This window comes from Triplophysa dalaica, chromosome 21, assembly GCF_015846415.1.
Source record: "Triplophysa dalaica isolate WHDGS20190420 chromosome 21, ASM1584641v1, whole genome shotgun sequence".
In the NCBI taxonomy this organism is placed as follows: Eukaryota; Metazoa; Chordata; class Actinopteri; order Cypriniformes; family Nemacheilidae; genus Triplophysa; species Triplophysa dalaica.
In genome coordinates this window covers 5,671,342-5,698,728 of record NC_079562.1, presented here as the reverse complement: position 1 = coordinate 5,698,728, position 27,387 = coordinate 5,671,342, and the positions used below count along the sequence as shown (strand labels likewise).

Here is a 27,387-nt window from a genome sequence, read left to right as displayed (position 1 = left end):
AATATATTAGAAACAGGACTACAGAGGTGATGGATTATGATCAACTACTCTGACAAAATGTCTACAACTAACACTAGCAACTCATATCTCGACTGGCATTGCCGTGTATCACTCCCAGCTCAGCCCAGAAGATGTCAGCACACCGGAGCCGATTTAAGGATGTGGGACCGAGGGAGAAACTTCCCACCTTTTCTCTGACTCATTTCCACCAACTGTGGCTCTCCAACCTCCAGGAAGAAGTTCTTATTCTTTTCATACTCCTCGTCGTCGATTACTTTGATCTGAATAGTTTTGCTGAAAGAGAAAAAGGAAGAGAGAGAGAAAGAAAGAGAAAAACAGCACAAGATTTCAGATGTGAGAAAAGCTTAAGGAAGTGACAGCTGAAGAGAGCGGCACATCGTGATGCAGTACAAACTGAGCTGTCAAAAACCTAGAGAGGACTTAACACTTCTTAGCCTCAGTAGATTTTTTAATTGTTTTTGAAAATATTGTAAATTTTTGGTCTAATACACAGTCCTAAAACATGTTAACTGCAAAAAGATTTGTCATAGTGACTAATACTGTCCACCAAGGACGTTTACATGCTTGACAAGTTTTACTGTTGAAACAAATTGCATCACTGAGTGCAATTGAGAATAAAAAAACAAACGAAGAGAAAAAAAAACATGAAGTCTCCTCACGTAATGTTAGTCACAGATGTTAATGTTATTTTCCCATGAATGGAAAATCGCTATCATAAAAAATTCCTGAGGGAACCCGGGCAGAATTTTTCTTCCAGGTTGGTCTAAAAACTGATGTCATGACCGAACTGCTCAAAAAAATAAGTCCAAACGAAAAGAAATATGAACAACGACTGTATGTTATAAACATTCGCTGAAACCTCATTTGACAAATGTTGACATTTTGATTTATAAAATTAATTGCACTAAAATGCACTATTTCTAGGTCAAATAAGCAAATTTGTGATGCACTGCCAAATGGGATAACGTGGCAAAACCATATCCATGAAATGTAACTTCCAACTTACTACCAACTCATTTTATAAAAACCTATAAGTTAACAACATATGATTTTCAGCCAGCTCTTGCTATGTTTGCGCACAACAGAGAACACTGCAGGGGGTCTGTGGGTGTGTCATTTAAGACATCACTGACAGAAAGCGAAAACACATTCCCTTCAATACAAAACGTAAGGTATGGCTAGACTAAAACATACAACGAAACGACGGTGAGTTTTATAATGCATACTACTTGTAATTCCAAGAGCTTTCAGTTGTTCTTTTGTCCTCTTGTAAGATGTCTGTCCACCTGTATGTCTGTGACAATCTGTAATGACTCAACAATCCACACAGTGATACACTGCGACAAGCACAACAAGGACGAATAGAGACGGAGGCCTGCTGATGGAAGACGACACAGCATCTCTCTGTGCACAAACTGTAGATTTATGTAACCGTGCGAGCTCCCCGCACACTCACAGTTGCAGGGCGCGTAAAAAAGCCTGACACCAAAAACACACTGTGCTGTTTAGCGTCTACTCTTATTAAACAGGGAAGCTTGAGCAACACAGCCGGACGTTGTGTTTACATAATGTACTGAATCCTAACATGTTCTTTCTCTTATGCTTTCATTCTCATCCCTTCTCTCTTTTGTTCAACCACTATAGATGATAAGTGTCTATCCGTTCATTTTGTGGGCCAATACGCAGGACAACAGCCCATGTCTGATGATATCCAGAAGCGCTTCATCTGCCTGTAGCAATGCTTACCAAATATGGAGGGTAAACTAATGTGAAGAACAGTGGATCTCTTACACACTATTTATACTTCTGTCATTGACAGTAAACAATAACAGATTGTACAGAAGACATGAATGGTGCTCATTATTTAAAAAAATCTGAGTATGAGATACTTGTTTAAACCAAAAGGGCAATGACACAACAAACCTGCAGCAAATCGTGCCATTTAAAGTACAAGTCAACGATTCCAGCTAGATTTCAGCACAGCCAGCGACATGAGTTTGAGTTAAATTCAGTGATTTATGTTATATGGTAGCAGCACGCGAGACAGACAGAGAGACGTACTGTGCGGTACAAAAACAGACAAAGATGAAGAGACGGACAGACAAACGATACATAAAATACGTTTGACTTTGTTGTTGTTCTATTGTGATGACTTGTTTGGAAATTTGGCTGGCAAAACAATTACCTGATTTCATAAAACTGAATAATTTATTGCTCTCTGGATTGTAAGATTAATATATTTTACACTTCCAAATGAGACAAGATCATGGCTGCCGTCTCCGTCATTGTGCACTACAGTCTGTGGCGTTTGCAAATACGACATATTCCAACAGATACCATGATAACAGCGTTATATACCGAGAAGTGAAAATCAGATGTTGTGACAGCAGACTAGACTAGATATAGTCTTCTAATACTGACCGGTAGTTGACAATAAGTTACAATGTTGGTTACAATTTGTACAGTATCTTTGTTACTAAATTCTGTACTACAGTAAACTAGTTTCAGTGGCTTTTCCTTTAACTTGCTGGTGACTGACGGATTTTAATCCTGTACATAATCCTATCATAAACATGAAGCTTTCCAGGCTCAAAAAGCTCATCAGTACCAGTGCTTTTCAAACCAGAAAGCATTTGGCCGATGTAAAATGTGAGCTTGAATATTCATTATCAATTTTTTCCAAACGCCGGGCTGAAGTCCCGCTAAGAGGTCACCTGTCGACCAGATCTGTAAAGCCAGGTCTGATATGAGACTCAGGGTCAGTCCCCGCTATGTATTTTTACCATTGTGAACAGGGCAATCCAGGACTTTACTTCCAAGAGCCGTAATGAAATGTTTCCATTTTTCTTTCTGCCCGTAATTACTTTCTCTCCATCTCTATGTGTAATTTGTATCTCTCCTGTACATGATTACAAAAGAACATCATCTCATCAGCGTTCATTCAGAGCACTGAGTAGGAAATGATCAGGTGTTTTATGGAGCAGACAGACAGGGTTATACAAACGTGAAGAAAGATCAAATTCATAATTAACTCACCCTCATGCCATCCCACTATGACTTCTTTCCTTAGTTAAATACAACTAAAGCACATACATCCATCAATAAAATAATGAAATTCCAAATGCATTCAGAAGCAATATGGTTTTGAGCCTTTTTATTCAAACTGAAACATTTACATGCCTTTGGCATACATTTATGCCTTTGGCAGATGCTTTTATTCAAAGCGACTTACATTGCTTTATCCTATACATTTACATAGGTATTTGCAATCCCCTGGGTTCGAACCCACAACCTTGCGTTGTGAACACAATGCTTTTACCACTGAGTTACAGGAAACAGGAAACAAACAGATCCAGCAAGAGAATCAAATATGGTGACTTCAAATCTCATTGGTTCTCACATGTATCGTGACTTGTCATATGCATGTTTTGTCACAAGACACATGACAGAAGATAACAAGTTGGAATTCTAATATTAGACAGAAAAAAACAGAATAAAAAAAAACAAAATAAAAACAGAATAAAACTGTTTTTTTATTTAACTAAGGAAAGTAGTACATGAATTAATTTCACTGCAATATATAAAAAGCATAAAACAACAAATCAAGTGCCATCTACCAACAAATGAGGCTAATTTGATCAATGTATGAAGTTCACATTGATCCCCACAGCACAGGTCATTACAATAACTATTAACAACCAGAAAAAATAATCATATACGTTAATATACAAATGAAATAAATTCAAACTAGGTTTGTCTTTACATTATATATGTTTGTGTACTGTGACTATAATGTTTCTAATAATAAAAACATACACATACTGGACATGTATATATAAAAAAGTGAACATGTATGAATGTATAATTACAATGATTTGGAAATATTATTAAATACATTAAATAATTATTTCCTAAATATGTATATTTGTATGTGTAAACTGTCTGTTTATAAATGCAAAATGAACATGCACAGTACACAGACATACACTCACCTAAAGGATTATATGTTTAATTTCTCATTAATGCAATTATGGTGGTGATGTAATGGTGTGGGGGATGTTTTCTTGGCACACTTTAGGCCCCTTAGTGCCAATTGGGCATCGTGTAAATGCCACGGCCTACCTGAGCATTGTTTCTGACCATGTCCATCCCTTTATGACCACCATGTATCCATCCTCTGATGGCTACTTCCAGCAGGATAATGCACCATGTCACAAAGCTAGAATCATTTCAAATTGGTTTCTTGAACATGACAATGAGTTCACTGTACTAAAATGGCCCCCACAGTCACCAGATCTCAACCCAATAGAGCATCTTTGGGATGTGGTGGAACGGGAGCTTCGTGCATCCCACAAATCTCCATCAACTGCAAGATGCTATCCTATCAATATGGGCCAACATTTCTAAAGAATGCTTTCAGCACATTGTTGAATCAATGCCACGTAGAATTAAGGCAGTTCTGATGGCGAAAGGGGGTCAAACACAGTATTAGTATGGTGTTCCTAATAATCCTTTAGGTGAGTATATATTTTTGAAACACAAACTTTTATTCTGAATGCGATGAACCGCCATTGATCATTTAATAGCCATAATTCAAATAGTTAAAAAAGTGTAGCTTTTTTAACCACATTTTGACCATGTTCTCTATGTACATCCTTAAAAGAAGTCTAATCTACCTGCTCCAAGATATCTTAAAATCAAAAGTCCCTGTATTCAGGCGGGACCGCACGGAAAACACAACCTATCCCCTAGCGTTCAAAAGATGACCTCAAATGTGAGTTTTACTTAATTTACAACCCTATTTGTCATCAGAGCAGCAGACATGGATCATTTTCTTCTGACCTGACGTCGCCTGTCTGTTCTGCCTCCTGGGGCGTACGCGGACACAGATTTAAGGGCCATGATAGCAGCTGAGTTTGGCAACAGTCCTCAGGCAATGGAAATATTTGCCCTGAGAATTGCTGTAGGCCCAAGTAGGACCAAAATCTCAGAAGAGAATCTGACAGAGAATACTGCAAAGCATGTCTATAACATTGAGAGACTTAATAATATCAGAGAGCTGGGGCTCCGTGCTTTCACCCATCTGGGAAGACTTTCAACTAGATGCAAGAACATGGATTTGCTCTCATTTACACACAAGAGCATCAGGTTGATTTCTTGGCTAAAAGTGAAGTGTTCAATTTCATCCTCGATGTGATTAATGGCATTCAGGTTTAGGCTTTGTGTTGCTTTCGTCCCTGACTCCATCGTTTTATATTTTCCTGCTTTGTTGAGACAAATCACAAAAAAGCGCACACCAATCCTTGACTCTCAAGACTCTTGCTGTATGCACTAAAATAGCAGCGTTTTCACATTTATTTGCATATATGTTTATCCAACTATTTTATATCTCATCTTTCTGCAGAAAAAGGGTGATTTGAGCAATTTATACAGTATCAGATTTGAAATATCCATGCTTCGGAAAGAACTTCAGCTCATGCTTGAGAACAATGATAGCAGGAGAAGAGTGTCAGACGAAATGTCACGCTCTGTGCTTCTGTAAACAACTGATGGAGACAAATCATCAAAGTGTGAAAACTGGCCACAGTTTTGATGAGCTGCATGTACCTGCACAAGCCACTCGGACAAAAGAAATTCTTTGGGTGAACAGCATATATGAGTCTTTCAGAAAAGCAGTTTGATTTACGTCAACATTTCAGGAAACGAAGAACTCATACAACAAGTATGACTGGTTTGCACTCACTATTTTTGAATATCATAAAAAACTAAACAAACATTAGAAACAAGCAGAAGCCTATTCAGAATTAGTAAAGTTTCAAAATGAACGTAGTCTTCTCATCCTTCTCAGGCTATTTCTCTCTCAATAACTAAAACCTGAATTAAGAAGCGATTTACATATTGGATAAAAGGTTGCAATATGCACATAATGTCTGGAAGTTTTACAATCTGTATAATCTGGTGTACTGAATATGTTACACCACAAAACATCGATGTTGTGCTAATCCAAAGATTCTCTGTGATTTAGAGGATTCAGAAAAGGTTGTGATTTCTAGGCAGTTAAAATGTGATGACTTTATTTCCTAGTTCAACCTATGGGGAGTTTTTAAACTAGAGTTGAACTGAATTATTTAACCAGTATGAAATCTCTGACCTGTACCGACAGCGATTACTTATTTTGTAATCAGTCAGATATTCGTCAGCTACACAAATTCCCAAGATAAGAGGACAGATGGCTTATTTCAAAACCAGGTTACATTCCTAATCCTCTTCTTTTTGTGTGCCCTTCACCCTAATCTGTATTTTCAATGGCTTAAGAAAAGCTAAATATTGTTATTTCTGACTAACAAATCCCAGGACTGACAAAGTAACTAAACCAGAGCGTTTTGCCAAGATAAAGGGTAAACAAAGACTTTAATGAAGCATAGATGTCAAACTTTTAAGGAAACAGATGGTATGAGGACAGCTTATGAATAGCCATATTCATAAGTCACCATTAGCTCACCCTCATGTTGTTCCAAATCCTTCCGACTTTCAATTTTCTTCCAAAGACAAAAAGAGATATAATTGAACAAATATCCAATGAGGTGGATTCATTTTGATGGCGTTTTGACCCACTTTAACTCTTAATAAATCCTGTACATTCTTTCCATCTGACATTTTGGGGTATTTTATTAAAAGGGACTGTTGACCGAAAAGAACACATTAACCAAATAACTTTGTACCCTCATATTTACAACTCTTTCTTCTGAGGAACTCAAAAGAAGATATTTTCACAAGTCTCTTAGTGGTTTTGTGTCCATACGATAGAAGTCAATGGGGGTCCAATGTTGTTTGATTAACAGCATTCTTCTAAATATCTTCTTTTGTGTTCTGGAGAAATACTGATTTGGAATTTTGGGAGGAATTAACATTTTTAGGTGAACTATCCATTTTATCATTAAAGCGAGTTATAACATAGTTTCAAATGAAGTCATACATGGAAGAACATTGTAATGGCGACACAATATTCCAATTAAAGGAGTAGTTTAGCTTCAAAATTAAAATTCTGTCAGCTTTACTCATCCTCTTGTCATTTCTCTCTTTGACTTTCTTTCTGCTGCAGAACAAAAATTATATAATTTGAAGAATGTTGTCAATAGCCCCCCATTCACTTGTATTGGTTACTGTTCTGTTCAAAATATCTTCTTTTGTGTTCTGCAGAAGTAAGAAAGTAATACAGGTTTGGAATGACAAGATGGCGTGTAGATGATGACAGAATTTTCATTTTGAAGGTGAACTACTCCTTTAATGTGAACTGCTCCTTTAATCCAAGCTGTGCAGTATATTTAAGCAAAGCTAAGTATAGTTCCATCTTCATTCAGTCACAGCTTCTGATAGGATGTAGTCATTTGCAAGCGAAAATACAGGAAAAACTCCTCAACTACTTAGAGCATTATAAAGCTCCTGTCAGATATATCACAGCTGGACAACATTCAGTCATTGGATTTAGTCAGAAGTAATTTATTTTTTGGCCTAAAGGAAACTGCTGTGCCATCTAATGACAGTTCACAAATATGATTACTGTTGTCAGATTATTATTTTGGGGGAAAGCCGCGAACACATTATGACACTTCTCTCAACTGTTCCATAGGACAAATAGAAATGTATTTCTTTTATACACTACAGTTGTATATCTCAAACACTTTCAGCTTTATGGTTATATAGGCCTATTGGCTAAAAAAGGATTACCTTTTAGAATAATTAATTAAAAATTAACCCATCGTTAAATCTACAATTGCTTAATTTTTAACTAAACGTTGCTTAATTAAAAAAATCCAGCATATTAAAGACCTCTTCAAATGACGTAAACAACGCTGGTCCAAGATAACTTCTTGTATCAGTTTTTTAACACTACACAAATGTTTAAACAACATACAACCAACAGAATATTTATAACCAATTTTAAAATATGAAACAATTTTCTGTAAATATGTACGATTTAAATACAAAAAAAACAGAAACCGGAAGTGCTTATGGACTACTGTTTACATTATGCAAAGTGGTCTTTTGTAAATATTTTGTAAAAGTACATACAGTACACACTTCAATATTTTCCCTCTCATGCGATTTAATTATACAAAATGACACAATAACTTTGGAGCAGCCTAGAGAAACTTTACTTCCCAAACCGATGTAAGCAGCTTGTTCCGTTAAAATGAGGATCGGGTTGGAAAACTCCGTTTCCCTCTAGAATTCTGACAGCACAGACGATGATAACCATGGACAAAACAGGCCCGGCGCAGATCAGGAGAGGAAGCGCAATGGAAATAACAGCGCTTCAGAAAACAAGGCCTATTCCTGGACACACTTGAGAGGGTATTATTTTGAACTACTTAAATGCAATCTACGCTCCTCCACAACAAACTGGTAAGGACTGTGACGAAGATGGCGACAGTGACGGCAATGAGAGATTATAATTAAGGCACACTTCTTCCCCACCTCCACCCCTCAGAGTAATGCATTTAAAGAATATTGGGCAGGAAGCCTGACGGCCTCTGAGAATGAGCATGAAAACACAATCTGTCAGACACTGAACTGATGAGCGGACGGTAACGGTATGTGCGCAGTGTTATGCTCCGGTAAAGTTATTGCCCTAATAAGCTAATGCCTTGCGAGATGGTCTTCAAGTGTTAGAACGGAATGGAACAAGGGTGAGCTGTGATATTAAGTGCACTTACTAAATGCACAACATTTAAAATGGTACAGTGTTTCCAAGGACACTACAGTTGTAAAAATATTAAACATTAAAAACAAATAGCAGTTAGCTACACTAGGATGAACATATCCTAGGATGCTTTGTAGCTCTATGCAAGAGCATATTTTCTGTGTGTTACTGTAATAAAGTTTTTCTCTCTCTCCACAAACGCTAACTTCCATCCAGTTCCCCTCTGCAAAGTTAAACACGAAAGAAAGCACGGTTATCCATCACTTAGATCCCTTTTTCCATAGTTTGCAGGAGGATATTTCTCATCTTCCTGTCTGCACTTGTGTTGCTGTGAGGCTGAAGTCATGGAAAATACAACTGAAGAGGAAAATAGAGGAGAACCTTACAGTAATAGGAGAAGGGTGATAGAAAAAAACGAAAGAAGGGAAAGTGAGTGAGAAAGAGGTGAAAGAGAGAGGGTGCTAAAAGAATGTGTGGAACTTTCATGTAATATTTTCAGAAGCGAGAGCGGGTCTGACAAATGATGAATGAACCAGCAGAAAAACATTCCCAGACCCAGAACAACATCGCTGAATGAATGTGCGCTGTTTACATTTTTCGCCGCTTGTGGAGAAATTCTGCAGAGATTTTCCACTGTTCTAATTATAAGCACTAGATCTGCTATCTTACATGAAGGGGAAGAGTGACAGACGTTTATATTGGCTAATGCCCTGGTGACCCCCCAGGCCACGCCTACGTATCTAGATGTCATCATCGGGCATTTAAAAGAGCCCTAAAGGGGAAGAGTCTACTGAATTTGATGTCATTATTCGAACTTCAACAAAACTTTGTAACCAGACACACTTTTATGTGCCTGTTCAAAATCAACATCACTTAATGTGCATGAAGATTTTTCATCATGAATGAATAAACTGAACCAAACAGGCGGATGTAATGCTAAGACATTCAGCAAGATTCATAAAGAACAAACTTGCCTTTAAGGGACGCTGATGGTTATTCTGATGTTGGTTGGCTTTCTCGTGAGCCAACTGCTGATTCATTTTTTTTTTAAACACTTAATACATTTTTAAGTCCTCCATTAAAAAGAACATTATAATCATTCTGGTGACTTAAAAATGAATGCATTAATGCAATTGCATATGTGAAGCTCCATAACTTCTCCATAAGCTTGACTGTATTTCTCCATAAGCCTGCTAACTCCATTGCAACCTATCATCAAGTGGTTTCAGAAAAAAGCTCATCTGCTAATAAAAACGGAGAAAGACGTGCAGTCGTGCCACACAGTCCAAAAAGCGTTTAGGAAGCATTGGAAACCTCTGGAAATAATTCAGATTAGTTAGTGACGATCATAAGATAATAACTTGCCAAGAGGGGCTACATAATGCGGTTAATAATCCCGGCAGAGATGCGAGCAGAGATTTAACGGTGCTGTGCGGCTGACTCTCGTATTGCCTTGTAAAACATGTCACATGAAATCAACTGAAAGGCTGTGAGTCTGGGCAGCTCTGAGCTGGCAGAAGACCCTTGCGACAGAAGGCTCTGCTCCTCCACGGAGGAAAAAAACATGCTCCAAAAACATAATGACAAACCCTGGAGCATCTTTCCATCTCTTGCAGAATCAGGACCTAGTTTTGGACCAGCTCTACGAGGGAAACAAAGTAAAAGATGCAAAAGAATCTCATAAGCTCATCTTCGTCTGCTCTTTTAAGTGTGATTCTATTTTGCCGTCTTCTTGCTGACTGTCTTTTTGTTTCCATTGTTCTTTTTCTTTTCTTCCACTCATTGGCTCAACAAACAACTGCCCAAGGTGTTCTGTCACTGTCACACAATTAATGCACAAATCATCTCATCAGCCCGGGCAGGGGCAGGGGCAAGAACTCTTGCAACTTCGCAGGACACATACACATAGTTTGACCTGATAAAAAAAGGTTGTGTGTCTTATTAAAGACCCTAACTCAGCATTAAACTTCTCTATGTTCTATTGACTAAAGTTTTTCGTCAATCATTTAAAAAATCTCTACTACCTGAGAAAATCACTTCGAAAGGTTCTTAAGAAATCACACCCAGACGTCTCTGAGACAACCTAAGCTATGCAAACACTCAAACCCAGGGCTGGAAATGGTGGGGAACGAAGTGGGACGCAGTCCAGGGAGTGAATTTCAAAGGGGGACCACCTCAAAATGTTGAGGATTTACATCCACTTAATAGCCTGCAAATGCTATTCACATTTCATAGTAACATAAAGTGAAATTTTCTTCATCTATGGTTAAAAAATAAAAAAATAATCTCAGCCATTTCCACATCTGTTCAAACTACTAGCCAATAAAAAACACTTTGTTTTCCATTTTCAAAAACAGAACAAAACAATTCTTTAAGGGACTTCACAGATGTAGCAACTGTGGAATACTAGGCTCCACATTCAGGAGTATTGACGGAAACTCTGCACATCTCACACATCACAAACCTCCTCACCCCACCCAGAGACTTTGCCTTTATTATGTAAAGTGTTTATCTAACAATAGCCAAGATAAACATGTCTTACATGATATATCTGTGTCCTACATCTGGTTCTTCCTTCATATTTTAATTTCATTTTCTCTTAAACTCACACAAGCATCACATTGTTTCGGCGAATATGTTCAGAAATCCTCTAACAACAAGACACTGCTAATAGATAAAAAACTATCGGAAACAAACTTGTTAATGACAAACATTATATTCATTACTCAGCATGAGCACTCTAAGAGGAAACAGACGGTTATCTTGCGTCTCTGACAGCCCCCCCATCAGTATAAAACACTTTATGCTAATCCATCAATCTAATAGAGATCTAGGGCCACATTTACTAAACGGGGCAAAATAGCACGAGAACGCAATTTTAAAAAGAGCCAATGGGGGAGTGGAAATTCCTGGGGGTGATTTACTAACAAGGTGCTCATTAAAAAACAGGGGCAATATCTCATTCCCATAATGATTGATGCAATCTACTAAGATCAATGCAAGTTAGTGCAGGGTTTAAGAGCTTTTTTTGGCGTTTAAATAAAGCCGCAAGGACCACTACAATGAAGAGCGCATTTAAATGCTCTACCCCCGTAAAGTTCGAGTCTGAAGAGGAAACACCCAAGACAACCTTTGTCCATGCCTTTTCAGGGCTTATTTTGTGTCTTTAGCTAATACCAACAGTAGCTTTGTCATGCCAAAATAGGCCCCTATAATTCAGTAGTTTTAGCACTGGTTTGTGCTTAGGTGATAAGATGGGAGGTTTATCAAAGCAAGAGACTAAAAGAGCAATTTTGGTGAACAAAAATATGACGAGTACTCAAACAAAGACTATGAGTGGATCAACATAAATCAATACCATTAAGACATCTTTGAGTCTTGACTACTTCTAACTACTTTTTGGCACGTCCCATATCTAGATCACATCATATGGTAAAATCTACAGTACAAACTGGCCTTCTCCAGCTTGCATTCACATACAACACAGCTGTTTAAAATACAAAGCCGACATTGATTTTAATAAACATAATCTAAAATCTTTCACAGCCAACGCGTTTCCAAATGTCTCCTGGATTCAGGGACCAGTCCTCTTCTCCAAGCAGGAGACCTGTCCATATATGGAACTTCATGTGTGGACATAGCCAGATCAGCGTGGTTTAGGTTGCTCACTTCAAAGCAATTCGTTTACTTCTGTTTACATTCATGCACGTCTTCTCATTAATCGGCTTAAAATAACCGCAAGCGGCAGATCTTTTCCATTTCAACATCTTGGACCGTATTCAGAGCTGTTTATCACCGCCTGGGCAAATCTGCTATCATTAAATTCACCCTGCCATGGAAAATGTCTGGGGTTCAGGCCACCTTGTCAAGTACGTGATCATACAAATAAATGTGTGAGGAGGGCCTGTTCTTTGCCAGAAGTTCTAGCGCCGGAGCCCAAACTCAAGCTGTGCGTCGCAACGATCATGGAAACGTAATTGAAACGTGGAAAGCTTCCACTCGTTCAGTGTAAACCAGATGCTTTTTCGTTCAGTTCAGACTCAAGGACCACATTTGTCAAAGCCTTTATTGTGTGTCAAAGGTCTGTTATTGGTGGAACCTAATCACACCAACCATTAAGAGGTTCTGTTAATATTTTTCAACCCAGGTAATGAGTTTTGCATTTGAGTGGGCCTAAATTTGAGGTGGAAATGCATGTGTCTGCAATGACACACTGAAAGTTATATAATGATATAAATCTGACCACATCACAAATCTACCATGAATATTTCACACACTTGCTGAACACGAAGGGTTTAACAATATGCTTAAGACATTTATGTAAATAACCTGGCTATTAGAAAGACAAACTGAGATGATGCTGAAATGGAAACTATGGAGTGAGCAAAGCTAGAGGAAAAATGGGAGGGGGATCAAGTAAGCAAGAAGAGAAATGTGCAAAGGAAAAATGAGCCGGAACAAAAGTCCTCAATGCATCAAGAGGGAACAAATCCCAGGAGAGATAAAGAGCAAAGGTGGAAAGTTAGAATTAATCATAACAGATCGGATGGTCTGAAGATCCTGGTGAGAATTTAATTAGCATAACTGAACAGTTTAAATACACTTCTACGATGTGCTTCTGTCTCATAAGCTAACTAACGCTTCGAATTAGCAATCAAACATACAGTTCTAAATTAAATAAGGGGCACAACGCATATAAATACAGTACTATATAAAGTTACACTTACGAAATCTCATCATTCTGAAACTCCAGGACTCCGTGGGTATCTTCAAAGTCCTCTCCTCCACCTTTTGCTGTGCCTTCAATGGTTTTAAACGGGAGCACGACTACTCCACGAGCTCCGGAGGTACGCACCACCTTCACCTCTAATGTACCAATGCTTTCGCTGACATGAATCGTGGGTTCCTCAAATGTGAAGATTCCAGCGTGGTCATCATCAAAAATAGTCACCGTCGCCGTGCAAGGAAGGCCAAGACCAGCTAACGTCTCCACGTGATTGGCGCATGGGTTCCCATTGCCTGTTCCTTCAGAAACCACCTTAACATTGCTGAGATGAACCAGGAAGTGTTCATCTTCTTCAAATATGTCATCGTCGATGATGTCCACTGTGATCTCCTTTTCGGTCTCACCTGGTTTAAATACTATTACGCCCTCTGTGAACTGATAATCGGAGCCTGCGTTGGCAGTGCCGTCCTCGGTTCTATATTCGACCGACACTGTGTTTGTCAAGTCGCCGCCACGCCGTACCACGTTTAACGCCACGGTCCCACAGTTCTCGAGACATTGATATGTGCCTGGGTCAAAAAATATTTTGGAGGAGATATCATTATCGGAGACTTCCGAGCGAAGTTCGTGGACGCCGATTGCTTTTCTGGCCTGGTCGGCAGCGTGCCTCTTCAGAATATTGCCGGCACCAGTCATTAGCCTGGTGGCCTGGCAGCGATAGAAAGCCCGACTTTTCTGCTGCTGGCTGAGAACTTGATAGTTGGCGAGCTCGATGAGCTGCTCCATCTCTTTTTCCGGATGTTTCTGTTTCAGCTCCTTTAAAATCCTGGCCATTTCTTTCCTGGCCTCTTCCTCATCCATGCCTTTATCTTCAATATCCACCGTGCCGTCAAACAATTCCTCCCCGTGAGAGTTAAGAATTCCCCCAACCATCTCAATATCTGCCTTGGCTTGGAGCTCGGGCTCGCCTTCTGTTTCGATGATTATTCCCCGCTGTTTTCCTACTCTATAACGTTTGTGCACATACTTGTAGAACAGCAGTCTGCGGTCTGCAACCCAAGCAAACAAGACACAAATCGGAAAGAAGAAGAGAGTAAGAAGTCCTTCCCAAACTTCCACAATACCTGGGGAGATCACTGCCAATATCAGATAAAGCCAAGTGTATGCAAAGATACTCCATGTTGCTGTGACAAAGAACACTCTCAGGTGCTTGACCTTACGATGCTCTCCTTTTGGTATCACAGAGACACAAAGACCAATGATGACAAACATGTTAAAAGCTGCACTTCCTACGATGGTGTTTGGGCCGAGCTCCCCTGCAGCAAAGTTGTGGCCACACACTTCAACCACGGAGAGCATAATCTCTGGAGCGGATGACCCCAGAGCCATGAGAGTAAGATTAGAGACGGTTTCATTCCATATACGAACGGTCGTGGTTGTGGTTTCACCGTTGGGCTTCTTGATGGTGATCTCTTTTTCCTGGGATGTGATGACTTCGATGGAAGCCATAAAGCGATCTGCGATGATGGACACCCCCAGGAACATGTAGACTAAACCGACAAAGTACACAGTGGCTCTCGCCAATTTATCCCCAAAGGGCGGGTTCAACGGCAACCAAATTGGCAGAACCACCCCCTCTTTGCACTCATTACTACCGCCGCATGTCTCCTGCGCAGAGGTTTCATTAGAAGAAGTATCCACATCCAAGCTCGATTGGGAGCCGCCTGCAGAGGCTGGCACAAGCTCATGTGAGAAAACTAAGAGGAAAATGCTGAGTTTTAGAGCGAGAGAAAAATAGGATGAAGTCCTGGATTGGCCCATGTTCCCGGTGAGGTATAACGTTCCTGCTCTCCCTTATCCTGTGAGAAATACAATAATGAAGAACATTGTTTTGAACGATGTCAGATTACACATAAAAAGATCTGCAGATTTACTTTTTTGGTTAAATAATAAAAGATCCTTCATGGAATAGTTCACCCACAAATGAAAATTCTGTCATCATTTACTCACCCTCATGTCATTTCAAACCTGTATAAACAAAATCTTCAGCAGAACACAAAAGATATTTTGTAGAAGGCTGGTAATTGAAAAACAGCTGTACCCATTTACTTCTATATACAAAACCAAAGAAAGTCAATGGATACAGCCGTTGTTTGGTAACAAACATTCTTCAAAACATTTTTGTGTCCATTTTGAAATGACAAGAGGGCGAGGAAATGATGACAGAATTTTCCTTTTTGGGTGAACTGTAAAATACCATGATACATGAGTGTCTATATCATTAAACATGCATAAACCTTAACTTGATGTACTGGAAGATGATACAGAAAGACACACTGACAGAAAGCATCTGTTTGAGTTCCTAGCACACATGCATGCATGATGTGCATGTACAACCTTTTTAAATCAGATACAATGACAGAGGATCATTTGTATATTTGTTCATATATTTATGACAATAAAATAGTTTCACTGTAAAAATGTATCAATACCACTTTTAAAGAATCTATACTAATGGAATACTACTGATGGCTGAAAAAAATACTTATGGAAAGGTAAGCAAAGTCATGCTTCGTATTAAACTTTTTGGTATAAATTAAAAACTCTTCTTTTCTCAAAGATTAATTATACATGCAGATTATAATTCGCATCGTCCCCTTTTACACCATTAAAAGTCTAAAGCATTCGCTGAATCCACATACAACGGTTTCAAATTCTTTCACTGCTAAAACATTAAGATAATACCTTTAAAGCGCAATGTTCTTGTGATGCGAATGCCGCCACATCTAGACGCAGCTGTGATTGTGACGCTCGGAGATTCACGCAAAACAGCTTCAGTCAACCGGACCGTTTACCGGGAGCGCACGTTCGCAAAGTAGCGCGACCGTTCACTCTCATCCTCTGGCGCTTAAATCATTCCTGTTAATGAGAGAGCCAGTGACAGCACTTTATTCGCAGCTGCGCGGGAAGAGAGTTGTAAGCTACTTTTCCGAAGTGCTGCAAGCATATTTTCCGCTTTCCGTACGGATTCGCATGCCTGACCGGAGGAGGGGGAGCTGGGCACCGCTCAGACCGTGCGATGGCTTCATGCCAGACAGACAGTCCCCACATGATGAGAAGATAACAAACAGAGTACACACTTCAACACAATATCGTGTAAGATTGTACGGGTACACAATGCGGGGGCCTATTCAGTGTTACAAATGTAACAATTATTAAAATGAATAGAAGAAATGTTTCATTTAATCTTGCATTTACATATATGCATTTGGCAGACAGTTCATTCAATGTAGGCTAATCCTTTGTTTATTCTTATGTTGTGAACTTACATTGTTGTTTAAATGTTACTTCAAATTCTAAATAAAACACATGCTCACATTATTATTAATAATTATTATTTTATTCTCAGGACTAAATATGTAGTAATTAATCGTTCATCTCAACATTTAAATTCGTTCATCATTTAGTCTCTTTAATGTCATTCCAAACCTGACTTTCCTTCATCTGCAGAACACTAAAGAGGATAAAATAACAAAACAACACCGGCACCCTTTGACTTCCATTGTGTGGGCACAAAACAACTGCGACATTCTTAAAGTACCCTCCACAGAATATAGAGTCATATACAGATTTTTAACAACATAAGGAAGAAGACACTTTCTGTTTGTGGTGAACTTTCCCTTCAAAGGGACAGTTCACCCAGAAATAAATAGCAGCACAAATTATAGTCAAAAGTGCCACGGAACAGTTTTTTCCCACATTCTTCAAAATATCTTACTTTGTCACATCTATAAAGCAATTTTTCTTATGGAAGTCAATGGTGGCCAAGAACTGTTTCGAACCATTCTTTAAAATATCTTTCTCTCTGTTCTTCAGAAAATACATTTATGCAGATTTAAAGCTCGAGGGTTAGTTAAAGAAATATTTTTTTTCGTGAACTGTTCTTTTAGCTCAGCAAAGTCAGATGCACATCCAGTTGTTGTCTAATATAATATAACAATTTCCACTATCTTGTTCATTGTTCCAACTGATGAACTTTCAACGGCTTGAATACAGTATCTGCATCACTTGCATTAAACAATAATTATGTCTATGATATGTTTTAACTGAAGCCTTGCCCCACAGCTCACTTTTGGAGCCCTATATTGAGCCAGTGTTATGCAGGGTCACATTCACCAGTGACGTGATCTCTTGTCGTGATCTGTCTGTCTGCATTAGAACAATATGACCTGAAGGTCGTCTATTAATTTGAATCATGTGTCTTATTGCGCCTTGCCTATAGACGGAAACAATGCAGATGCAAACCAGCGGAAACGCAAATGTATGCATGGCATGCGTACGGGCTGTCATGCACACTCATGCCTGATGTGATTCTGTACATGATTAGTTTAGAGAGTTGACTTGGGTGGTAAATGCACACAAACAAAGTTGCTACCAGCCAAAACTAAATCTTGTATCATGTCTAAGCAAGGACAACTGACAGCTAAAAGGTGGATATTTGGAAAAGCTTTTGGTAATGTCAAGGACATAATGACAGTAGAGACGATGAAAGCACATTACATAACAGGAATCCGTTTAGATTTTATTAGATATCGGGCATTTGAAATGTTTATTGAGACTGAAAATAAACTATAGGATTTAGAAAAGGCATAACAAATAAATGTGACCGCAAAATAATAAATATTCCCTGACACATACTCCACATTTTATACCATCCCTAAGTCACAGCACATCTCAAGACATGTTCTTGTTTAGAAGCGACCACGAAATGTTCGAATGTAACTCGCTGTGAACATTAAATCTCGAGGCTTGTGCTGTTGTGGCCAGCTTTCACCTCACATAGCTCCACAGCCGAGCTGCGAGACGGTGAGGAAGGCCTTGAGATGAAATGAGCTCACCGCTGACTCAGTGAGGTGTGTTATTCCCTCTGAAGCTCCACAGACATGCCCGCATCTCATGCCTGACAGGCTAAAGAAAACCTCTCCACCGTAAAACAAATGACTACATTTATAAGCAAAAGCATGCTTTTTAGTTGCTCATGGGCAGACAGTCGATGGAGTCATTTTTTGGAAGAGCTTGACTGTTCCCGATTCCCTCACTTTCTCACTTCATTGACACTGAACCATGAAGTCATAACTGGTGTGAATGAGCTGCCACAATATACTGGCGGTAAAAGTTTACGGCGAGTTTTTGTTAGAATTGTCTTTAAGGCTTGAATTGACTTCAAATGATTATCTGTCTTTTCAAACTCAGTTTGTATAAAGACGAAAATGACACCACATAATAACTGTAACTGCAATTGTTTAACAAAACTAACGTGCCATAAATTATTTTCTACATCTACGATTTTTTTAACCGTGTAAATGTGAATTTTTCTGATCAATTAACATATGCAGTACTCATGAAATATCCACCTAAAAAACATATAATTGCACCAAAATAATGCAAAATGATAAGACACATAAGCAACAAATTCATTAATACAAATGATGTCATTCCATACTCCCACAAGTCGTCCAGTAAAATAATGCCTTTAAATGCAACTTTGTACCCAAGAGTTCCCTAAAACAAATCAAGCCTTAAAACTCACCTCTGTATTCCCTGTGATGCTGTGAGCGACTGACTAGAAAGAGAAGCTATGGCCGATAACCTGTCTAAATTTAACAGAAACAAGCATTGTTCCCGGACCGTTGGGCCAGTTAGTGCCTCTAAACATGGACAGCATAGTTGGGTTGCTCCTTATCGTTCTCGTCTTCTGCAGCCACTTCCATACAAGGCTGTGCTCTGAGCCTGTCACTCGCTCGCCTCTCTCTGAAGCTCCCCTATCTGGCAGCTCCTTGTCGTTACGAGACACGTGCAAGATAAAGGGGCTCCGCTGGCAGGTTTCTTTCTTCTCTCTGTGCGTGTGGGCATATGTGTCTGTGAGTGTGAGGAAGGCGAGAATGCGCTGGGAATGTGAGAAGCAACCATGGTGACTTTCTACAGTTCCCAGGACCCCAGATAGGGGACGTGACATCTTCAGATCCCGTGAGATATCCTGGAAGGTTTAGAAAAGCTGGCTTGTATCTTTCTGTTGGAACGAGACCAGATGTTCTTAAACATGTGATGATGCAAAAGGAAAATATATTTTTATATGATACGAGAGGGCTAGCTTTTTACCAGTGATACCCAACCAGTGGTTGACTCTAGGTTCTCAAGCAGGTTTTGGGGATTATGTATCTTTTTAATTAGCCATAATATATTTATTTAGAGCTTCATTTACAATGTTGCATTGTTTCAAATTGGCTTTAAATTATAAAAAGAAATTAAAAATGAGTAAGAGTGACTTACCAACTTTAATTACAATCAAGTGCACACAGTTTCCTGACAATTTGATGAAATATTCATCTTATGAGGAAATGTATGATGTATCCAAGATTTGTCATCCTTTAGAAATCCAACAAAACACATGTCTTGTTTAAAACAAGGCTGGAGTTTTCTGTTTTGTGCTTCTGTCTTGTGCTTGTAACTTATAGAAATAGCCTGTGGATGTGCCTAAAGCTTCAAAAGAAAAAGATTTGTTGGAGATATACAACTTAAAGGAAAAATGTATATATAGACATTGTCATACTGCTAAAAAGTGGTTTCTGTAATGCTTGAAAAAACCTTCATGCTCCTCTTACTTCAAGCAAGAGGAACACAAAAGACTTTCATACTTCAATCTTTGGTTGAAAATGACAGCTGCACTTTTGGCTGATGGCACATCAATCATGACTTGCAATAAGCCAGCTGTGATACTCAACTGATCTTTGATCATGGGTCATGTGTTTACTTTAAGCTTCCCAAGAAGCTGATGGTGACAAGAATGATCCGATTGTGTCACTTTTCTCCTGCAACCCTCATAAACAGCTAGATTTTGCATGACCGAGAGGATTAGCAAGACGACGGCCAGTGATATGTAAAATAAAATGAACATATGGTAAATCGCATTCTATTTTGCATCATCTTTGAAAAAAAACTGCAGGTCTCTGCATTACACCAAATCTCCATTTAGATAAGAGTGTGGATAATGTGGTTCTATGTCCATTATTTTTCATAAAAATATATGTTTTCTGTCTGTACTGCAGCTTTGTGTTATTGTAATAATATTATTATAACTAAAACAAGCAAGATTCTTGCAAAGAGGGGCCTCTGTAAGACTAAAAACAATTTATAACCAGCTTAAACAAAGGTGACTCAGAGGAACTTTTTACCTTTCTATTTTTAACATCTATACCGACTCCAAGGACATACGAAGGTTCAGCTTCTCTTGTGTGAAACAAATTAAAGTTGACTTGTCCAACTACTTCTGTGGCTTACAAAGCCCATGAATTTAATTATGGATATAAATTAAGTTCATTGGTAAATTACAATGTATGACATTTAACCACGGATCTATAACGTCAAGCGTTGGGTGTCAAAAGAGTGGGTCTGTTAAGAGTATATGAGATTACTGGGACACTCACACCTTTCAAACCAGATATGCTCCACATGATAATAGTGACATACAGTAAGAGGCTAAAAGAGATAATGGAAGAGCAATTTCATCCAGGGGTCAACGTTAGCATGAAAAAAGGTTTTAATAAAAGTTTTTTTATCATACTGTACATATTTATTGGTTAAAATACCCCATTTGAGATCCCAAGATTTGTAAAGCATTTTATTTTATTGTAAATTCATAGTTTTTTATTTTATTTTCCATAGTCAGGTATGTTTCCCCTTCTAGAAATGCCACATCACTTATGGGTTTTGGGAATTATTGCTATTGTTTTAAGACATTTTAATGCACATAAATGGTACAATATGTGTAGTCTCACAAAAACGTTTTTTTTTTTGGTCACATCAATAACGTAAGATTTTTCCTTTTTTCTTACAATGTGCCGCCATCCAATGACACTGTGTAACAGTCAAATTTAATTTGTAATGGAAACATTTGGGGCAGCCTTTTAAAGGGGTCATATTGTGCGAATACATGTTTTTCTGTGTCTTTGGTGTGTTATAACTTGCCCATCCATGTATTAGACAAGTGAAGTTGCAAAAATGTGACTGTCGGAGCAGAAGATGCATTTTATCTAAAAGCGAATGCTCACCCAGACCTGCCTGAAACTCCTCGTGTCATCACACCCCTACAACTTTACGTTGGTTCATGGTATAATGTATACGAAAGTAAGGTTGGCGTGTCAGTACAATTGCTCTGGAACCTAATGTTCCAAATATGGTAAGAGGCGTTACATTTCTGTTACACGCTTGCAGTATTTTAACCAATCACTACGCACTGGTTAACTGGCCAATCGCAGCACACCTCGTTTTTCTGGCCGGGCAGAGAGGAGATACAAACATGCGAGGTATGTGGAAAATACAGCGTTTTTCAACCTTAAAACGTATATACATTGCATTAAATCCTAAACAAATTATAATATTTGTTTCAGCCGTGTCATATGACCTCTTTAATTTACGTTAAAGTTCCCTCTAGTACCAAGGCCTGGTTGCATAAAGCACCTTAAGTTTTTCCCTTAAGTGTGACACTAAAGCAGTGATTAGTAAAACTTAAGTTATATTTAAGGCCACACTTAAGGGAAAATTACACTTAAGGTGCTTTATGCAACCGGGCCAAGGCATTTAGCTGTCGGTTGTTTGTGAGTGGTGCTAGTTCCTAAATACTTATTTTTATAGATTATAAAAAAATGATTAGCTTATACTGCAAATATGACAAATGCCTGGGTTACCATCAAGTTGTGTCAACCGAAGCATTAGACATTATGTATCAAGTGCAAATTTCACTGCATTATATCCACCTGCAAGTTTTCATTTGGGGTTTGTAATTATGACTAGATCATTTACGGTAATAAATGCAAAGATTTTAAATTCAACTCATCTCTAACACCCCAACTACTTTTATTAGTCATGTAAAAAGTTGTGCGGAGCCCAGATTTCAAACCTGCCACCAGACAATCATGATTGGTTGCCTTTGACTCTTTCCTTGGTCACATGTTACTATGGTTATGGGTTTTAATTGTGGCTATAGCGAGAAAAGAATAGAAAGAGGATCGACTTCACTTGTTTTAACAGAGATATGTTTCTATTATTTCGACCACTTTAAAGTGATAGCTCACTCAAAAATAAAAAATTCTGTCATCATTTACTCACCCTATATAACTCATCAAACCTATATACATTTCTTTGTTCTGGTAAACACTGTTCTGTCATCATCCACTACCATAGGGTAGTTTGTTTTTCTGTTGAACACAAAGTGATGTATCTTGAAGAATTTAGGAATACAAACAGTTCCGGGGCACCTTTGACCATTTAATTTTTACTATATGGCAGTCAATGATATTACTAAATTGAAATTTGCTCAAATTCTTCCAAACATCTTTCTCCGTGTTCATCAGAACAAAGTAATTTTTACAGGTATGAAATGATGAGAGCGAGCAAATGATGACAGGATTTGCATTTTTGGGTGAACTATCACTTTAAGCAGATAGTTGTGTCTGCCGCTCACTATCTTATGCACCACATTTGGTGTTGGTCATTTTGAACAACATCATTCTATACATTTTTTACACACAATGCACTTCGATTGTACATCCCACTTACCATTTCTTGTGAAGAAGGTGAACTGGAAAAGTAACTTAGTAAAACCATGTGAAAGTTGTCTACATAAGTCATTTTCATGTATTTATTTTGTTGATGTTGGTGGTTATAAGATGAATCAATGTGGTAGATAGTAGTTTTAAATACAATAGGCTGAATATATTTAATAACTAGGATGTTACATTTTTTATCAAGGAATAGACACGCGTAGCATCAATTGTGTTTTACTGAAGGCATTAGAGGTCGTGCATTTGTGAATGTACCACAAGACTCCAAACAAATGTATTCGGGGTCACTGTAAATGGTGCACAAACGTAAACTTAATTCTTCTAACGTGTATGATACAGTTTACTGTCATCATATCAATGGGTCCAATTTTCCCTTGGGCCAGACATCTTAAAACACATACAGTGTTTTGTTACCCTTACCTCTATAGTACTTCATTCCTACCCTTCAAGAGGAGGACAAACCAGTCTTGTAACAAAAGCTGAAGTGTTTTTTAGTTGTCAAACAGGCTATTTTACACACTTTAAGAAAAAGAAACACCAAAAGAAACATCCAAATAAACCCAGCAGTACTACAAGTGGCACTTCAGTAGGCCACCAACCATGCAGAACTTTGCATGTTTATACTAAAAAACCTATACTGCAGTAACTGATGATACTCCACATACAAGTTACAATATTTTTTTTGATCAAGCAAAATTAAATACAATTTATACTTGTAAGAATAGTTTATAAAAGAAATGCTGCGCAAAAGGTGCAGATTTAAAGAAGAGTACACAATTTGTACATATCAAAAGATAAAAGGACAGAACAATCAATTTGAATACATGATAAATTGTGAATACATTGATGGGAAATATGAGGTCCTGTCTGAGAATTCTCAAAATCTATATAAAATAACAAACATCAACGTTTCGTCTGTGTGTCTAACTATGATTTCTATCTTTGTCATGGCCTTAGTCAGTCAGTACTGATAATATTAAGGCTATTTTCTCAAAGAATGTTCTTTACATTATGTAGGATGATTTAATGCTAAAAACAGTAGATCACTAAAAAGACTTTTGCTAAGTTTTGACAGGCATCAGCATCACATATCATATCACATGTTTTACTAGTGCAAAGATAAACATAATATTTTTAAAGAACCAGTGCACTCTATCACAAATGTTATGAGATTAGTTGATAAGTAAGTTGTTCCATTAGAAGGATTTCCATCTGACGGCTGAGAAAATTGTATGGATGAAATATAGCAAGGTGGTGAAAAAGGAAAACACCTAAAATGAAAAAGACATGAATGGTCACTATACACTGAAAGAGATAAATAGGCTAATTGTGGTCTGATTTGACATCCAAAATTCCTTATTTTTTAGGTATTATAGTATTTGTTTTATAAACAGGTTTTCATTTTTTCATTATACTTTTTTCTATTGTACTTCTACTGTACAGCATTTCTGAAGTTGGCTTGTAAACCCAGGATTTCCCACTTCCGCTTAACACCAAAAAAGCAGAATAATGTAGAAAATCCATTCATCAGAAATAAAGCTAAAATGTATTTTCCACCAATTTTACAGAATACCATATGTAAATCAGTGTATTATGGATTTGAATTGGTTCAGTTTTTTTTTTTAACACTCCTGAGACTTACCACAGCAGCTATGTCCAGCCTGTAGTAAAGACCAAACGGCTCAAAAGAAGCTCCCCCTTGAAGGTCTATTGTAACTTTAGCTAGAAGCACAGAAGCACTGAGATACAGAAGAGCTGCAAAAGCATGGTATGCGACATCCTGTATTGGAAACAACAAGAAAAGTAAGGCTTTATTCCAGATTATTCAGGTGAAGTGAGTGCAACATGATAGTTCAGCATAAATAAATTGTGATTCTTATTATGAACCCACCGCGGATGCCCAAGAGCCTTTGTTATGATGTGCCCCACTGGCAAATATTATCATCCAGAGGAAGGTCATGACGAAACATAGAAGTGACACTGTAATCACATATGCGATGGGGTTTTCAGACCAGATATGTGTAGCTGCGATAAGGCACCATACCACACCTCCACAGAGCTGAGAAAAAAAGAAAGAAATCAGTACTTAGATTTGAATGTTCAGGTTCTTTTCATCAACTTTCATCTGTTAACATTAGGCTATTCCATAGGAAACAAATGAGCACACAACAATCAAATACACATTAACATATAGACCAGTAATATTTCGCCTATCCAAATAAAAATAGTATTTGTGTACACTTTTATCACTCATTTTACTTAATTTCAAATACAGTTGTTGGGTTTTGTAAGCTTTATATTAACATTATTTTTATATGTCCCATAAGACATTTTACTTGATCAGTAAAATAGTAAACATAAATACAAAGAGGCCAGTTTTGAATGTGTTATTGTTAAATGAATGAACATGTGAAGTTTTTAATAAATTGTAATATGATACATTGTGCAGTCACAAATAATGTTTGAAGTTATTGCCTGAGTTTCCTAATGTTTATGAGTCATCAAAACCGAACAACTTTCTATAACCAAATAAACAAATAAAGTAAGAGATTTTTAAACAATTTCTAATTAAATAAAAATAACTCACAAATTCTGGCAGGTAGAGGATGTCTGGTATGGTGCAGAATATAGAACCTCCGCTCGGCAGGTAACCCATTTGTCCTGTATTGGCTGCCATTTGCTTAAGTCTGTGTGCACGGGTGCAATGAATGTGAAAAAGTGTTGAAGATGTGCTTATAGAAGAATCTGGCATACCACTGGACAAACTTGTTCATCTTGATGCATTTGGTGCTTTCTGTGAATTCGACCCACCCTTCGCTTTCGCTCAACCGAGTGTTGCTGTTTTGCTGGCTTTGTTGCCATTTGGGTGACAAAGTCAACACGTTTTAAATCGTTATAGCAACCGACTCACATAAATATTTGATTTTTTGTGTGTCCTCTAGAAGTTTTATTCTGTTTTTATCTTGCTGGTGATGACAGTCAATTTGTGAGAAGAAAAACTCATAATACGGTTCCTAAACATTTGATTTGCAAGTCTATCCTATTTAAAATGAACACAGATGGCGTTTTTAACAGTGTAAGCAAAATTAAATCCAAAGGTTCTGGCAGAGATGATGTTCAACAGCAGGCTTCTCCTGATAAACAGCACAGATCATGAAGAGTCATGATCTGGTTACATGGCAGAGTTACATTTCCTTATAGTCTATTTAACTCGACCAGCTGAACATTGTGCGTGTCAGAGCGTGACATGAGGCCCGATTCTGTTTCACACTTGCTTTGGGGAGATACTCTTGCACTCCCTCTATAAGTGTCTGGAGTTGCAGCTTCTATTAATGTGATGTCGATCATTTATTCAGGTGCTTTTGAGTGATAGTCATTATACTAGGTCAATGTAGTTTATTTTAATGAAAAAAGTTTGTGTAAGAAGCCTCAAGAAGAACTAGGTATAGGCTATCCTTTCAATGAGTGTATCTCCTTTGTGGTCTAAAGATATATTCAAGAAACGAGTTTAGTCTTGCCAATATACTTGGATCTTTCACAAACATTAAACCAGAATGACCAGATTTTCCCCTTTGACTGGTGTTATTATATAACCGATCGAAACTCTTTTTGAGAAACTTCAATAAACCGTAAAGGTGTATTTTTTATGGCAAATAATAATACTAGGAATAGTCTGAAAAAGTCATTTCAGCAGTCAAAAGCTAAAAGGCAAAGTCTTTATGGTTGCAAAGTTATCAAACTATGTCTGCGATTCAAACAGACAGACCTTTCAGATTCTCACATGAACTGAAGTGGATCGTTCAGGACACAATAATTTACCACAGACTGCCATCTAGTGTCTAATAAAAAATATATTTTTTCTAACAGGCCTATCTCTATCTACTTCTTATTCTTTAAGCTGTATAGAAGTTTTAATGGTGCGATAATGTGTGTTTAACTTGTTTCACGTCAGACAAATTATTTTATATCAAATAACATGACAGACCTGAATATATATGCCTACTTCACTCTTTCACTCTTTCATTTCATAAATCAAATCTCTTTATTGTCACTCAACCATGCGCAAGTGCAGCACTGGGTGAAAAACTTCATGGCAGTATGACAGATATGAGACAGAATTCTAGACAACACAAACAATCAAAATACTTTACAATAGACATTAAGGCAAGGCAGGTTTATCTACATAGCACATTTCACACAAAAGGGTAATTCAAAGAGCTTTACATATCTTTAAAATGCTAATTATTTAAGATCACAAATGCAACTTTAAATTTTAAGAAACAATAAAACAGCAATAAAATTGATTAAAAATGTGA

The 27,387-nt window shown here is 37.8% G+C and overlaps 2 protein-coding genes across 3 annotated transcripts in view; both read right to left on the bottom strand.

Moving 5' to 3' along the window:
• The window catches only part of slc8a1a (solute carrier family 8 member 1a), a 30,100-nt gene extending 10,839 nt beyond the window's left edge, over nt 1-19,261 (bottom strand). The window contains exons 1-3 of one of the 2 annotated variants that reach the window (XM_056734506.1): nt 19,042-19,261; nt 13,453-15,310; nt 188-294 (exon numbers count right to left, since the gene is read on the bottom strand). In XM_056734506.1, the coding sequence (XP_056590484.1) occupies nt 188-294; nt 13,453-15,272 (1,927 nt within the window). In that variant the 5' untranslated portion in view covers nt 15,273-15,310; nt 19,042-19,261. Of the gene's footprint in view, nt 1-187; nt 295-13,452; nt 15,311-16,196; nt 16,368-19,041 lie in introns of those variants that run through there. The other variant, XM_056734507.1, reaches the window with a different exon arrangement.
• Nucleotides 19,262-23,134: 3,873 nt separating this feature from the next.
• Nucleotides 23,135-25,825, bottom strand: LOC130410361 (myelin and lymphocyte protein-like). Its single transcript, XM_056734980.1, has 4 exons — nt 25,659-25,825; nt 24,963-25,130; nt 24,714-24,851; nt 23,135-24,342 (listed from the first exon to the last, which is right to left on the bottom strand). Exons 1-4 carry the CDS (start codon nt 25,821-25,823, stop codon nt 24,268-24,270), a joined length of 546 nt encoding a protein of 181 aa, XP_056590958.1. The 5' UTR covers nt 25,824-25,825; the 3' UTR covers nt 23,135-24,267.
• Nucleotides 25,826-27,387: the final 1,562 nt, after the last annotated feature.